Here is a 15911-nt window from a genome sequence, read left to right as displayed (position 1 = left end):
GGAACAGCTGCCTCTGGGAAATATTTTTGTTACTGAGCGTATGTTATTTTTAACACTGTTATGTCAGTTATCCTGTTACGTAAGATGGAGCAGATATTTGTAGTGTGCAACGAACACAAAGAACTTTCATTCTATCTTCATATTAATTCTTTTCACCACAGATGTTTTATTATTTATTAAGTTAATGGGGATTTCCATCTATATTACAATGACATTTTTAGAGGCATATTTATTATTAAGTTAAAGCGCTGAAAATTTGCATTCTATATCGCGTCTACTGCGGCAATTTGGAATGTTTTTGGGGAGCTATTTACTGGGAACTTTTTTTGTGTGATTCTTATAGTATTGTGCTGAATTCAAATATGTTTGTGACATTTCTCTATCAGGTAATGTTTTTGACTAACATGCAAGTTAAAGAAAACAAAATAATCAAAAACAGATATTTAAATACTTGTTAAAAGCTGATCAAAACTTGTAATGTTAAAAGTAGCCTCATTTGATGTTCTGCTGTACTTTGCCTCAGAAATGTCTCTTAAAGGTGGGTACACACTGCACAAATATATCTGCAGATCGAGTGATCTGCAGATAGATCTGTAGATGATGGTCGTTCATACACACGGAATGACCATCATCTGCTTCTGGCCAGGGGGTGTGTCCTGCCCTCCTCCCCGCGGCCTCTGCTGCATGTGTACGGGCGGTCAGTAGACCGCCCGTACACACTGCCAGATGGACAGATATATCTGCAGACATAAATCTTCACAGACATATAGCTGGTACACACTGGCCAACGGGCACCAGATATATTGGCCGATCAAATGATTGGCCAATATATCTGTCAGTGTGTACCCAGCTTAAGAGTCCAGCAGTAGTCAGTCAGCAAATTGGGGCTGCACTTGCCTTTTTGATGCTTTTCCATGTTACAAATATCTTGATGAAAGTGCTCACTGTGTTCATCGCTACCCATGTTTTCTGGAAAAAAAAGAGAGTCCAGGTAATGAACCTTTGATGACATATTGCACCCCATTGCTTTGTGAGACGTAAGAAGATCGCCCGCTATTTCTGATTAGTTTTTGGCCTTGCAATTCCCCAATATTGTTGTGCAGACACTTTTGAAACTCTGCCACGCAGCTTTCTCAACTTCATGCAACGCAAACTTCAAAACGCCCATCTCTTACTTTTCTTCCAGACTCAGGCCTGTCTTCTTTAATGCGAATGCGCGGCCATCAGGCTGTACATGTGCATGCGCTAGTTTACAAAAATTATTATTATAATGTAGCTGCCTCTAAAAATGGTGTTAGCTAATGGGGCAAAACTGTGAACATCTAAGCTTCTCAGAGCTTGGCAACCTGGGCATTTTTCCACTATGGGAACTGCTTTTGCACGTGTAAAGAGAGGTTATCTGCTGCTGTATCTCTTATTTTAAAATAACTCTGATGCTCAGAGATGCATCAGTCTTCAGAGAATGACACTTTTTGGAAGATTGACTGAATTTTATGGCTTAATAAATCGGCCCCTTAAGCTTTAAACATTTTTAGAAAGAAAACTTCTTTGTGATTTGATCAGAGACCTTGATAGAGGCGCTTCAGTGGAGAATCTGAATCAGAGCCCCCTAATCAACACAACCTCAACTCCCCAGCATCCTCCGTCTGTATGATAGTCTAGACTGCCTATATTATACAGTGCCTTTCTAAAGTATTCACCCCCATTTGCATTTTTCATGTTTTGTTGCCTCACAATCTGGTATTAAAATGTATTGTTTGAAGGTGTGCATCATTTCATTCACAGAACATGCCTACAATTGAGAAGTTGTGTTTTTTTATATTGTGAATCAAGCAACATTTAGGACAATATAACAGAAAACTTCAGCGTGCATAACTATTCACCCCCCTAAAGGCAGTACCTTGTCGAGCCACCTTTTGCGGCAATTACATCTGCAAGTCGCTTTGGATAAGTCTCTATGAGCTTGCCACATCTTGCCCCTGGATATTTGCCCATTCCTCAAGGCAAAACTGCTCCAGCTCCTTCATGTTGGATGGTTTCCGCTTGTGAACAGCAATCTTCAAGTCTGACCACAGATTCTCATTGGAATGAGATCTGGGCTTTTACTAGGCCATTCCAACACATTTAAATGTTTCCCCTTAAACCACACGAGTGTTGCTTTAGCAGTATGCTTCGGATCATTGTCCTGTTGGAAGGTGAACCTCCGTCCCAATCTCAAATCACAGGCAGACTGAAACAGGTTTTGCTCAAGATTATGCCTGTATTTAGCACCATCCATCTTTCCCTTGACTTGAATCAGTTTCCCAGTCCCTGCTGCTGAAAAACATCCCCACAGCATGATACTGCCACCATCATGTTTCACTGTGGATATGGTGTTCTTGGGGTGATGGGATGTGTTGGGTTTGCCCCAGACATAGCGTTTCCTTGGTGGCCAAAAAGTTACATTTTAGTCTCATCTGACCAGAGCAACTTCCTCCATACATTTGGGGAGTCGCCCACATGTCTTTTGGCAAACTCAAATCATGTCTTCTTATTTTTATCACTAAGTAATGGCTTTTTTCTGGTCACTCTTCCATAAAGCCCAGCTCTATGGAGTGTATGGCTTATTGTGGTCACATGCACAGATACACCAGTCTCTGCTGTGGAACTCTGCAGCTCCTTCAGGATTACCTTTGGTCTATGTGCTGCCTCTCTGATTAATGCCCTCCTTGCCCAGTCTGTGAGTTTTGGTGGGCGGCCCTCTCTTAGCAGGTTTGTTGTGGTACCATGTTCTTTCCATTTGATGATGATGGATTTGATGGTGCTCTGGGGATCATCAAAGATTTGGATATTTTTTTATAACCCAACCCAGATTTGTACTTCTCAACAACTTTGACCCTGACACTTTTGGAGAGCTCCTTGGTCTTAATGGTGTGATGCCTTTTGCTTAGTGGTGTTGCAGCCTCTGGGGCCTTTCAGACAAGGTGTGTTTATACTGACAGATCATATGACACTTAGATTTCACACAGGTGGACTTCATTTAACTAATTATGTGACTTCTGAAGGTAATTGGTTGCACCAGAACTTTTGAGGGGCTTCATAGCAAAGGGGATGATTACATATGCACATGCTAATTTTTAGAATTTTATTTTTAAAGATTCTATTTTATATATATTTTTCTCATTTCACTTCACCAAATTAGACTACTTTGTGCAGATCCATCGCATAAAATTCAGATAAAAAAAAAAAATTACAGGTTGTAATGTAACAAAAAAGGTAAAAAGCCAACGGGGGTGAATACTTTTACAAGACACTGTATATTGGGCAATATAATCTGCCCAGTATATTACATACAGAGGCTTTAAGATGTCTATCCATATCCAGTACCACAGATCCCATAATCACCAACCACAGTATACAGAGGTCAAATGATTTTTATCCACACTGTAAAGAGACTACATGGTCAATCCCCATTGCACAGCCCCCTTTATTTGAAGCTGTTGTGGGGATTTGCTCAGTGGTGCAGCAAATAGAGAGTAAGAACATTGTTATGCTGTATTTAAAATGGATTGAAGTGAGTATAGGTGGGTGTGGGGAATGCCACTTAGGAGGTTGCAGCAATCAAGGTGGGAGATGATGAGAGAATGGATAAGTGTTTTAGTAGCATTTTAGGCAAGAGAAGGGCGTATTCTGGCAATTTGAATGGAGATGGTGTCTCTGGGAGCAGGGAAGATGAGAAGCTGTGCTTTGAACATGTTGAGCGTTAGGTAACATTGGCACATCTATGTAGTGATGGCAAAGAGAGAGCTGGTTACACAAGGTAAAATAGAAGTGGTGAGGTCAGGGGAGGAGAGTAAGGCTTGCCTGTCATCAGCATAAATAAAAGTGATTCGAGTGAGGCGAGAACGGAGCGAAAAGTTAGAAAGTGAGATATGCGTTTGTACTCAAGTTGCTCAAGTAGCTTGGAGACTAAGGGGAGGAGAGAAATTAGGGCTAGTTAGAGAGATAGACAAGGGTGACACATGATTGTTTTTATGATTGGTAGGGATGGGAATGTGGAGATATGTGGGTGGAGGGATGAACTAGAGGTGGGTATGCATGGGACAGACTGAGTGGAGAAGTTTGGAGGCAATAGGAAAGGGCAGGTGGTAGAGTGAGATGATGGCCCGGTTGACAGGGGGCGTGGCCTAATTGCAGGAGGCATGGCCACGCACCCTTAGGGAAAAAAAACAGAAAAAAAAACATTTTAGCAGCTCCCCCATATCATAGGCGGCTGCTCCAGCTGCTGCTTAGCAGCTGCGAGCAGTCTCCCACTGCAGCCCAGTTCACAGGGCTCCTGTGATGTAGAAGGGAGGGGGGCAGTGCCAGACCCGGGCCCCTGCAGCAAGTCTGGGCCCGGGTAATTTGTACCCGCTCCCCCTCCCCTCTCGGCACCCCTGGATGTGTGCCAAGACATCGTCCTCAGATCGTCCTCAGATATGGGAAAGAATGAATTGAGGTTGTACTGGGGAGAGTAGGAGAAGGTGGGTGGGATGTGTAGGATTTGCCATGAGGAAATATCTTCTTGACTTGTGTAGAGGTTTTCTTTGATGAAGGGGGAGGAGGAGCAGGTGGGCAGAGAGGCCAGTTGGCAAAGATGTGTCAGGGGTATGAAAACCTGGTGAATATTAAGGACATAAAGTAACTTTGCAAGTGAAAGGGCAGAGTTAAAAGAAAAATTAGGTCAGTTTGGTGTACCACGAGTTGAGACCCTTGGTATGTGTGGATTTCAGTACGGATTTGGGGGAACATGAGTTAGGGTAACTCTTCATTCCCTATCATTTAGTTGCTTGTCGGCCTATTTAGTCACTCTGCTACCTAGACAAGTGTAATATGAGATGAGAATATCTTTGAAAAACATGAGACGCGTACTAACTTCTATAATAAGAAAACTATAAAATGTAAGCTTGTGACAAATTTCTGCCTCATGGTGGTTTTAGACAACAAATGTAAATTAAAAAATTCAAACAAAAACAAAACATTTTCCCATTCCACTGCATTGTTTTACATTAGCACCTGTATAATGATGTAAGTGTCCTTTTAAATTATAGTGTGGCTTTTTGACACCTTGTAGCTGTGACTTATTCCAGCGGTTTCAGGCATTATAGTTTGTGAAGTTTTACGAAAGTGCGGTGTTTGACAAAATGCAGCCACAAATTAGTGAGGGCTGTGCTGCAGCAGTTCAATAAAGGACACATACTGTACTGTACTTGTGTCCTGTATTTGTACTTACACAGATGTTTTTGTAATCATTTTGACTTTCAGATGGTCACATGTGGAACAGGTGTAGAATCTGGAAGCATTTCTCTCTGGGGGGTGTGCTAGTTTTAGACTTATTTTTGTTTGCTAACTGTAAAAAGTTATTGTGTACTTTTCAGTTTTTAATGACACACACACCATACTTGCCTACACTCCCGGAAGTCGCGGGATGATCCCAATTTTTTGGGTAGCCCCGCGCGCCAACCGAAGTGTAGGTAGATCTCCTGAACCCTGCCCACTTCTTAGTGAAGCAGGCAGGATGGGCAGATTTATTGGGGAATTCGTGGGTTCACTAGGAGGGGCGGTGCACCCCTCCTCGCGAACCCGGCAAAAGTGCGGCTCCGCCCCCCGAACTGGCCTGCAGCAGCAACTCTCTGGGATGCTCCTGGAAAGCACTTATACAAAGTCAATAAGTATGACACACACAAACACACACACACACACACACACACACACACATAGTGACAACAGCCATTTAGGGAATTGATATTTATTCATGAGAATGCAGACTGACTTCATCTGACATCACTCACACCTTTGTGATAACTCTAGATTCTAGTAAACTGATAGGTTGAATATTGGTTCAACCCACAAAATGATACGTTTTGAAATTTTGGTTTATTAATAAAAAAAATTAAAGCACCATTTTTTTTAATTCAACTTAATTATATGTTAATGTAAAAAACAGTGTAAGTAAGGAATTGAATGCATGAAACCATATTTATAAAGATGGTTGTGGTTGACATATTTGTAGGTATTGTATTTGTTAGACATCTTCATTTGTGTTTAAATAACATCTACAATCCCTTGAGCAGAGCAAAAAACTCATTTAGTGAAAGCTTTTATTTATCACTTCCCTTCCTTCCTCTTCCCAAAAATATCAATTACAGGATATATTATCTTATATATAAAATTCATTGGTCTGATTGTTTGTTTATTTGTCTGTCTGTTTATGCATTTGAACACCCCTGCACCGATTGGGATGAAACCAACGCAAGGTGGTCCAATTAGATCCTAGCCAGGTTTTAGGGGCATTCGTGTACCAGTCGGACCTCTCGGTGTACTCTGGGCAGAACTTTGACCCAGGGAACATGTTCTGAGCCTTCCACTGAATGGATTCAGACGAAAACGTCACAGAGTGGTAATATTGGATCCCAGAAGACATACTAGGGGGTTAAGCTCCTAGTTGGACCTCCTGGGCAGAACTTTGACCCAGGAACACCGGGCAGAACTTTGACCTGGGGAGCCTATTCTGGGCCTTCTACTGGATGGTTTTGGATGAAAACTTCACAGAGAGGTGGCAATTGGCCTGGGGTCCCGGTCTGACTTCACGTCAGAATGCGCAGGGCAGAACTTTGACCCAGAGAGCCTGTTCTGGGCCTTCCACTGGATGGATTTGGACGACATTACATAATTTGGACAAAAACTTCACATAGTAACATTGGATCCCAGAAGATATACTAGGGGGTTAAGGGCCTGGTTGGACCTCCCTTTGGTGTAAGCTGGGCAGAACTTTGACCTGGGGAGCCTTCTCTGGGCCTTCCACTGGATGGATTTTGGATGCAAGTTTCACAGAGGGGGTGGCAATTGGTCTGGGATGTCTAATAAAGTGGTTGGGGTCCTGTCGCACCTCATGGTGTAGTACTCCGGGCAGAACTTTGACCCACAGAGCCTGTTCTGGGCCTTCCACTGGATGGATTTGGACGACATCACATAATTTGGATGAAAACTGGGCTGACAATAAGCAGATAATCAGTCCAGATAGAAGTAGTGGCTTTTCCTCTCCTGTCCTCTCACTAAGGGCCATATTCAATTAGCTATGAAAAGTCCAGTCCTTTTCGCCTGCCGGATTTTCCGGCTACATCGTGTGTTTTAGGAGAAAACACTCTCCGTGCACGCGGCCGCTTTTCGCCCTGTTCAATTCCAAAGGACGCGAAAACACGTCCCAGCGAAACTCAAACAGGCGAAAAGTTCTGTCAGATTTTGGGAAATCAGCCTGACACCCCCCAAAAGATGCACTGACATGGGGGATCACTATGGATACCCCCAAATAGCCCTGCTGGAGGTATTTGGGGAGCTTAAATGCTCTCAATTGCTGCTATTTAGCGCCTTTGCACAAGTGGTGAAGAATAGCATTTAGCAGGGTTTTTTTGCAACAATAAGTCGTCCCAGCAAATTTGGGGTACATGAAAATGGGTGCAAGCATGGTTAAACAGTGAGGTTTTAAAAAACACCTTCAGCAAACACCTGCAATCAAAATAACACCTGGGGCATACTTGGGGGGATCCCTTGGAGTCTTTTTCGCTAGTTTTTAAGTTTGTCCCCCAACTTTGAACTTTTTCCACCCCAAAACAAAAGTAATTTTTTTGGGTGATCTAAAGTATTTTTTTTTACTTTTTTGACGCAGTTTACCTTTGGGGGACTGTCCCAAGGCTGCAGGGGTGTTCCCGCAACTTTGCACCCCAAACCCCCAATTCTAAACTTTTTTTCGCTTGCATTCAGAGGCGAAACTTTTCCACTGGTTACAAAGTGCAGACTTTTTGCACCGGCGGAAAGTCTTTGGAATTGAATATGGGGAAAACTTTTCGCCAAAAACGGCTTATCGCGGCTAATTGAATACGGCCCATAAGCCCAAAAGAACAAAATATCAGAAATAAGAAACATTTTTTAATATCATTGGACATCTCTGTAAACATACTAGGGCGGATGAAGTCGGGCATAATTTTACCTACTGTACATTGCATGCATCGTTCCTATCAACACGCTTGGTTTCATCATCATCATCATCATCATTATTATGTCATCATTATCAATGTGCAATTATTATTATTATTACACTCTATTTATATGGCGCCACAAGGGTTTCGCAGCACATTACAAAGTACATAAACAAAATGAACAATAGAAGAAAACAGTGACTTACAGTACAAAACATCGCAGGATAAGGACATGGATTATAAACATTGCTGCATCAGCGGTCATAGGAGCTGATTCAGACCCGCTCACTAGGATGCGATCGCTCATAGCTGGCCGATATCTGCAATCTGCATATGCGTATGCATCGCAATGCATGTGCGCAAACCACTCCGAAAGATCGGGAAGCGCTCGCTTGCCCAGCATAGACAGCCCAGCTGAAGAGTGACAGGAGAGGCCGTTTGTGGGTGGTGACAGGGGCTGGCCACTAGAAACGGGGGAGTGGAGGTGCAAACCCAGACGTGCCCGTGTGTTTTAACGCTGTTTCAGAGGTATGCATAATTAACAGGCAGCGTCATAGTACACGTCACCTGGTTGTATTTCACACTGAAGTGATCGCAGTGCCTGCGGCCAGGTATAGTCAACCTCAAGCCCTGCGAGCACATCCGATGGTGCTCAATGTACCAATGTTTTCATGCACTTCCAGGAGATGACGTGCGCAAGTGGGCGTCTTATGAATGGTTGGTGGGCGTCTACATACACAAAGTGATTGCATGCCAAGACATAGTGGGCGTGCTAATGCCTTGCCGAGCGATCGCCTGCCTTGCTGGGCGTGCGCTAGATTAGCATATACTGGGAGCGAGCGAAAGCATCTAGCGAGCGGGTCTGTATCAGCTCCATAATACATCAAGTAAGCAGCAGGGCTGCAGAAATCAAAGGTTAGATGCCATTGTAGACAGTATGGAGCATATGATATCATAATCAACTTCTAAATGTCATTTATCAGGTACATTCTAGAAAATAATAAGGGAAGCCGATTTCTTGCTATAGGGACTTCACCAATTCTTCACTTTTTACACTGTTTGATTTATCTCCCCCTTATTTTATTTTTTATTATAAATGTCTGAATGCAATATGAATAAAACAAAAAATACTGTGATATACACTACCGCTACATAGGCACAAATTAACTTCAGATGTGCAGATATTTTTAGAAATATGGCAGCAATCCATGACCAACTCCTGAATGTAAAGAGGGCTTCATTCTGACATTCAAGGAAAGGATACAAGTTATTCTGCTTATCAGTTTATTAATGGTTTTCCATCTGTAGTCCATGTTAACCAGCAGCAAAATGTTACTAAATATAATTGTTTCATTATTACAATTAACCGCAGAGCCCAAGCTTCTTTATTTAGTATTGCAATAAAATCTTAACTACAAAATCTGTTTTGTAATTAATGATATTAAACATTAATGCTTCCTGCTGAAGCAGCATGCTTGGCCAGCCCTTTGAGAAGTTTGAAAACCCATCTGCTTATTCACTGCTTTTCTTTTCATTGTCTTCTAACAGGATTTTATGGCGAATTCAGCAGAGAGCGAAAGATGCGACACTGTTTTGAATTTAAAATCCAAGAGTTGCAGAGCAGATTCGATAGAAAGTCCGTCAGTACATTTACAGGTTGTGAGTAGCAAGGAGGCAAGCAGTCAGGTGACACCAGCAGAAGTGTCTGTTCACCTTAGACCAGGTTAGTGCTGCAGTGTAACCTTTATTCCTGAATATGTTTTATATTGTATGTCTGATCTCTTGCTAAATTGTTGGTGTTAACGGGACTTTTTACACTACTTATCTGTACAGCATTAAACAGTCATTCTACACTTGCTGATTTGCATTTAAATTCCCCTAAATTAGTCATGCTGGTCAAAGCTTCATTTTTTTGGCAGGTCAGGGCAGGACAGGGGAATTGTGCTAAAACACAGAACGTTTCTGGTTGTTGAATGATAGTGTCCTGTATTATCAGAGCAGGGTTTCTTAGCGCTATAAGCAAAACTTCACACCATACTTGCCGCCATTCAGCTCCCTCCTTCCGGGAGGGAGCTGAATGCCTGCATACTGTGGGGGGCGTGGCCAGACACTGATGCCGGATTGGGGGTGGAGCCTCACGATTGCGCCATCGTGGCCCCGCCCCCTCTTCACAATGCCAAAATTAAAGGCATTGTGGCATTGTGAAGCAGGGGGCGGGGCTGCAATGACGCAATTCAGCGCGAATCGCGTCATCGTCCCCCCCGCCGCTGCGGGGATTTCTATTAGTAGACGGGGGGACAGGCCGCAGCTGGGAGGTTTGCCTGCCTTTCCGGGGGGTCGGGAGCGGCACACTATATTCGGGAGGCTCCCAACTAAATCGGGAGGGTAGGCAAGCCTGCTTCACACTAATGCCCCTGCTCTCCCCAACCATATACATAAAATCACACTGATATGGGCACAATATTTGTGTAGTTATTGTGTGCAGTGGTATCCACCGGGTATTTCCCCAGCACCTGGGTTGGCCAGACCAGCACTAACATCTTATATTTTGTTTCACTAGCCCCAGTTTGAGGAGAGCTACTAAACACTTCTTTGAGAGGGCGGAAGTTACCTTGAATGGAGGTTATGAATACACAGCTGCAGGGTTTTTCTAGAGAATGCAAAGTGGAGAAGATTTATTTTATAAAGAATGCAACGTTCACTCTTTTCACAGCACAGTATTTAATAACAATGCAACAATGCAAGATTTATTAAAAATAAAAGATGTTATAAAAATGTTTGAGTCTACCGACTGAAATCTGTATTGGCAACTAGGCTTGATTGCCCTCTCTGTCGCCATAGCAGAGTAAATTATATTAACCCCTTACATGGCATGGTCTCATGTGACTACGCCAAGCTAATCTTCCAGCAGCTTCCGTGCTGTACCCCCCCGTCGCTCCCCCCCACCCTTCCCCCCAGCCTGCTGCTGGCCACCATTTTCTTTTTAACTGTATAAATCTATGGACATCTATTTTCATTAACGGTGGGAAGTCTGGGGGTGCGCTACCCTACAATACACCGGGTAGGCTGATTGGGAGGCAATCGGGAAGCCGACTGCCTAAATACCGGCAGCCGGCTTCCCGACTGTCTTATCCCGGCAAGGGTGAAATGCCGGGCGTCTAGATGTAGACGCCCGCATTTCCCCGATGCCGGGAGACCGGCGCCCGGCATCACGATCGTAGTGATGCCGGGCGCCGCGAGCGGACAGCCGCGGGGGGGGAGGGTTAGGCTTAGGGCTCCCGGGGGGGACTTAGGGTTAGGCACCCCCCCAGGAGGGTTAGGGTTAAGCTAGGGGGAGGGAGGGTTAGGGTTAGGCACACCCGGGGGGGACTTAGGGTTAGGCACCCCCCCGGGGAACTTAGGTTTAGGCAGCGGGGAAGGGGGTGGTTAGGGTTAGGCACTTAGAGGGGGGATTAGGGTTAGGCACTTGGGGGGAAAGTTAGGGTTAGGCACCCCTAAGGAGGGTTAGGGTTAGGGGGGTAGGTTAGTGGATACTTACCTATCCACGATCGGGATTTCCAGCGCTGTCGGGCTTCAGCTGCGTCGCACTCTGCTTCTGTCGGGCTGCCGCTGACGGGAATCCAACTGCTGGCCATGCGGCCGATGGTATTTCATACCAATTCCGGCTGATTTTACCCTACTGGGGTCAGGTGCACCTCTTGTCTGAGCGGCCCTGCCCGTGCACTGTTATGGATGACAGATACCTCCCTTTTGCTTAGAAAGGAACGGATGACCCTTGCAAGTTGTGGTTGGTCACTGAATAGCTGGCTGTTCTTTCTTCTGCCTCCATGCATTTATTAAAAATAGCTGACCATTTTTTGAACGCCACATTCTTGTCTTGTGTCTTTATTTCAGATAAGTTTATTAATATTATTGAAAAGTCATTTATGTATTATCCGACCTCGGACAATAAGGAAATCATTTATAATTATACCTCGCAGTGCCAGTAGTTTATCAGAACCAAAGTCTATGTCCAGGGGGGAGTCATTTCTCATATACACAGCACACATCCTGTCTGTAAATCTACTAAACATTATTGTAGAATCAGAGTGTCCAATATGCCCATTCACCTCTACCCCATCATCCCCCAGGAATGCATTTACTCATTCACCTCAGCACCCATTAACTTCTCTCCACCCGGCACCCATTAACACATTCCCCTCAATCCATTAATCAATTCACCCCCCCAGCACTCATTAACCCGTTCCTCTCCAATAATTCATCAATCAGTTCACCCTCCCAGCACCTTTTACCATTTTCATCCACGCTATCAGCACCCATTAATCTTCCCCCCTACCCAGCACCCATCAATTCCTTCTAAAATATCCATTAACCCGTTCACCCCTATCACCCATTAACCCAATCAACCCCACCTATAAGCCTTTAAAAATAAAAAATCACTTGCCAAGCTCAATTTAGCTCATCCTCATTTTGTGTAGGAGGCGGCGCTTCTTGTCTGGTTGACTGTCAGGTAGGCAAGGTGGAGAGATGAAGGGGACGGGCACCTCTGGCTGCCCGCACCAGGCACGTCAGTGGCGGCCAGACTAGAGCACTGAGAGCCTCTGGCTTCCCGCACCAGGCACGTCAGTGGTGGCCAGACTAGAGCACTGAGAGCCTCTGGCTTCTCGCACCAGGCACGTCAGTGGCGCCCAGACTAGAGCACTGACAGCCTCTGGCTTCCCGCACCAGGCACGTCAGTGGTGGCCAGACTAGAGCACTGAGAGCCTCTGGCTTCTCGCACCAGGCACGTCAGTGGCGCCCAGACTAGAGCACTGACAGCCTCTGGCTTCCCGCACCAGGCACGTCAGTGGCGGCCAGACTAGAGCACTGAGAGCCTCTGGCTTCTCGCACCAGGCACGTCAGTGGTGGCCAGACTAGAGTACTGAGAGCCTCTGGCTTCTCGCACCAGGCACATCAGTGGCGGCCAGACTAGAGCACTGAGAGCCTCTGGCTTCCTGCACCAGGCACGTCAGTGGCAGCCAGACTAGAGCACTGAGAGCCTCTGGCTTCTTGCACCAGGCACGTCAGTGGCGGCCAGACTAGAGCACTGAGAGCCTCTGGCTTCCCGCACCAGGCACGTCAGTGGCGGCCAGACTAGAGCACTGAGAGCCTCTGGCTTCCCGCACCAGGCACGTCAGTGGTGGCCAGACTAGAGCACTGAGAGCCTCTGGCTTCCCGCACCAGGCACGTCAGTGGCGGCCAGACAAGAGCACTGAGAGCCTCTGGCTTCCCGCACCAGGCACGTCAGTGGTGGCCAGACTAGAGCACTGAGAGCCTCTGGCTTCTCGCACCAGGCACGTCAGTGGTGGCCAGACAAGAGCACTGAGAGCCTCTGGCTTCCCGCACCAGGCACGTCAGTGGTGGCCAGACTAGAGCACTGGGAGCCTCTGGCTTCCCGCACCAGGCACGTCAGTGGCGGCCAGACAAGAGCACTGAGAGCAGGCGAAAAGAGATAAGTGCTTATAAGGTCTGTGGCCGCCATCAGCATTATGTAGGAATATTTGTGACAGGGCATTTCATTCAGTAATTGCATACATAAACATGGGCACTTTGTGACCATAATGAAGCAGTGGTGTTTCTCCATCAGAGCCTCTTTGTAGCCCCGCACATAGGGAGGATCAGGTGCATCTTATGTGTGCATAGAGGTCAAATAAAAATAATATCGTTCTGGTCTTTTAAAGAGTTACTCCACTGAAATCTGATTTTACCATTTTGAAATGATTATCCTGTATGATATTACACCTGGTATAACTCCTAAAATCTTTAAACAGAATTTGTGTCTGAAACTGCCTGTCAAAATGTAAGAAAAGTAATGTTGCTGATGACTCTCCTTGGCAAACCTTGCAGCTATGGAAACAATCAGTCCAGTTCTTTGTTTCCAAGGTTACAGATGTAGGTTTGAAAGATCAGTTGTCCATGAGCTATGAAAAAAAAGAGCAAGAGTGTTTTTCTGAGTTTTCAGCAGTCAATGTCTGGCAGAAGTTATGCATCAAGTATAATGAATTATTCCAGTAAATTGTAATACCCAGCATATGATTATTTGTAATTATGTATAATCATTTTAAATGGAGTTTTCCTGCTATAGCCTTTTAAACTTCTTTATACACTTTACCATACCACTGTATAACCTTCAATAACATCAACAATCTTCGATTATACAGAGCTTCAGAGCCTTTAGATTAATGTGCCTTAACTCATTGAAACTATTTGAGCATAGATTATATTGCATCACAAACCCAAAGGCGGCATGAAAAAAAAATATATGTAATCACTGTATAATTGGTAAAGCTGGTATACAAAATTGAAAATATTACATGGAAACAATTAACTAATTCCATCAAATGAACTGCAGTTTCCATCATCATGTTGGCATTTGGCATTTGTGTGAGTGCTTGCATGTGTTTTTTTCAACATTAAACAGCAGTCCTAATATTAGCATATAAATGAACCCAAACAATAGTTGTTACTGGTAGGTGTCTGCAGATTAAATCAGAGAGAAACATAATATTATTTCAAAAGAGATGACTCAATACTAATTCAGCACTTCTGAGGTTTTCAATTACACAGTAATTAATTCTCTAAATGGCCTAAGATTTATGTTCTGTTTTCATTTCATACTCGCTTACTGCATTATTATTATTGGTTTTTTTTATTACAAATGTGAGGTTCTAATTTTAATGTATTTTTTAAATGAAAGATTTCATAACCATTTCCTCACTCACATTGGCCAAGTGCCCATGTTTTGTAGATTCACTATTTATGTTACTTTTGAAGATATTTTGTAAGCATTATAGTCATCCTTAGGTGAACTTTTGTTCTTGTTTTTTTTACTGTTTAGTGGTTTGACGCCAATTATTTTTAATTGACAAAAAAAAGAGGAATGTAAAGAAGAAAATCGCCAAAGTTTAGAATTTTCAGATGACATAAAATGGGCAAAGTATTAAGTAATAATAATAATAATAATAATTATAATAATAATAACAATAATAATAATAATAATAATAATAATAATAATAATAATAATAACTTAAACATTTTCCACATTACACTTTCATGGATATTTTCATAAATATTTTTTATGTATTCTATTATCGCCCAATAATCCCTATTTTTACTGCACAGTTCAAAGTTCCCACAGACAAATTATGTGTTCGTTGTCATGTGGTAGCTCAGCAGACTGGTGTAGCATGAATTTATCGGCGATTACCTATTTTATTTTGTGTTCCGATATTTCCTTTTGCAATGTTGTCTTATTATAAATATTACACCTTCAGCACTAGAAATTAACAGATCCCCAGTCCGGGTTGTAAGCTGTTGTATTTATACATGGAACTTTTCAGCTAACTATGATATATTATTACGTTCTATACTAAAGATGGGTCATAATGTTTATGACCTATACTTTAATGTGCCATCACAGTACAGTGTATACATTAAGAGACCTACTAAGTCACAATATGGCTTATTGGCCATGCTGAGTAGACTACACCAGTGCCCCTTCCCGACAGCCGAAAACCTCACATAGTAGAATCAATATGTATGACATGCTCAACCTGTATATGAGGATCATGCGCAACTGTGTCTAGAGGGGTCTTAGTCTCTTGAAAGTCTATAGACGGTAAATGGCACAGCACTACATAATTAATTCTATAAATGATGTGTGGCAGGTGTGGTGTTATCGGGTCGTTATTTGCTATATGTCACCTGTGTAGCTGATTATGTGTCCGTGTGGGTATGTCTAAATTAAAGAGGAGTCACAATTATGCAGGGGTAAATTGTTTATTGGTGATTGTGATACATTAGAGTCACAGTGCTTAGTATCTGGGATGTTGGCCACAAACGGGGTGTGTGAGGGGGAGATGGTCAGGGTCTGAAGGG

General features: G+C 43.7%; 1 protein-coding gene across 1 annotated transcript in view; it reads left to right on the top strand.

Moving 5' to 3' along the window:
• Positions 1-15911, top strand: part of ITGB8 (integrin subunit beta 8) — a 145903-nt gene that overhangs the window by 67045 nt on the left and 62947 nt on the right. The window contains exon 3 of the mRNA XM_088457356.1: positions 9543-9717. Within this exon, the coding sequence (XP_088313482.1) occupies positions 9543-9717 (175 nt within the window). The remainder of the gene's footprint in view (positions 1-9542; positions 9718-15911) is intronic.

This window comes from Taudactylus pleione, unplaced genomic scaffold (assembly GCF_031769625.1).
Source record: "Taudactylus pleione unplaced genomic scaffold, aTauple2 ptg000758l, whole genome shotgun sequence".
Classification (NCBI taxonomy): domain Eukaryota; kingdom Metazoa; phylum Chordata; class Amphibia; order Anura; family Myobatrachidae; genus Taudactylus; species Taudactylus pleione.
Note: the sequence above shows the minus strand (reverse complement) of the source record. Positions and strands in the feature narration are given on the sequence as shown.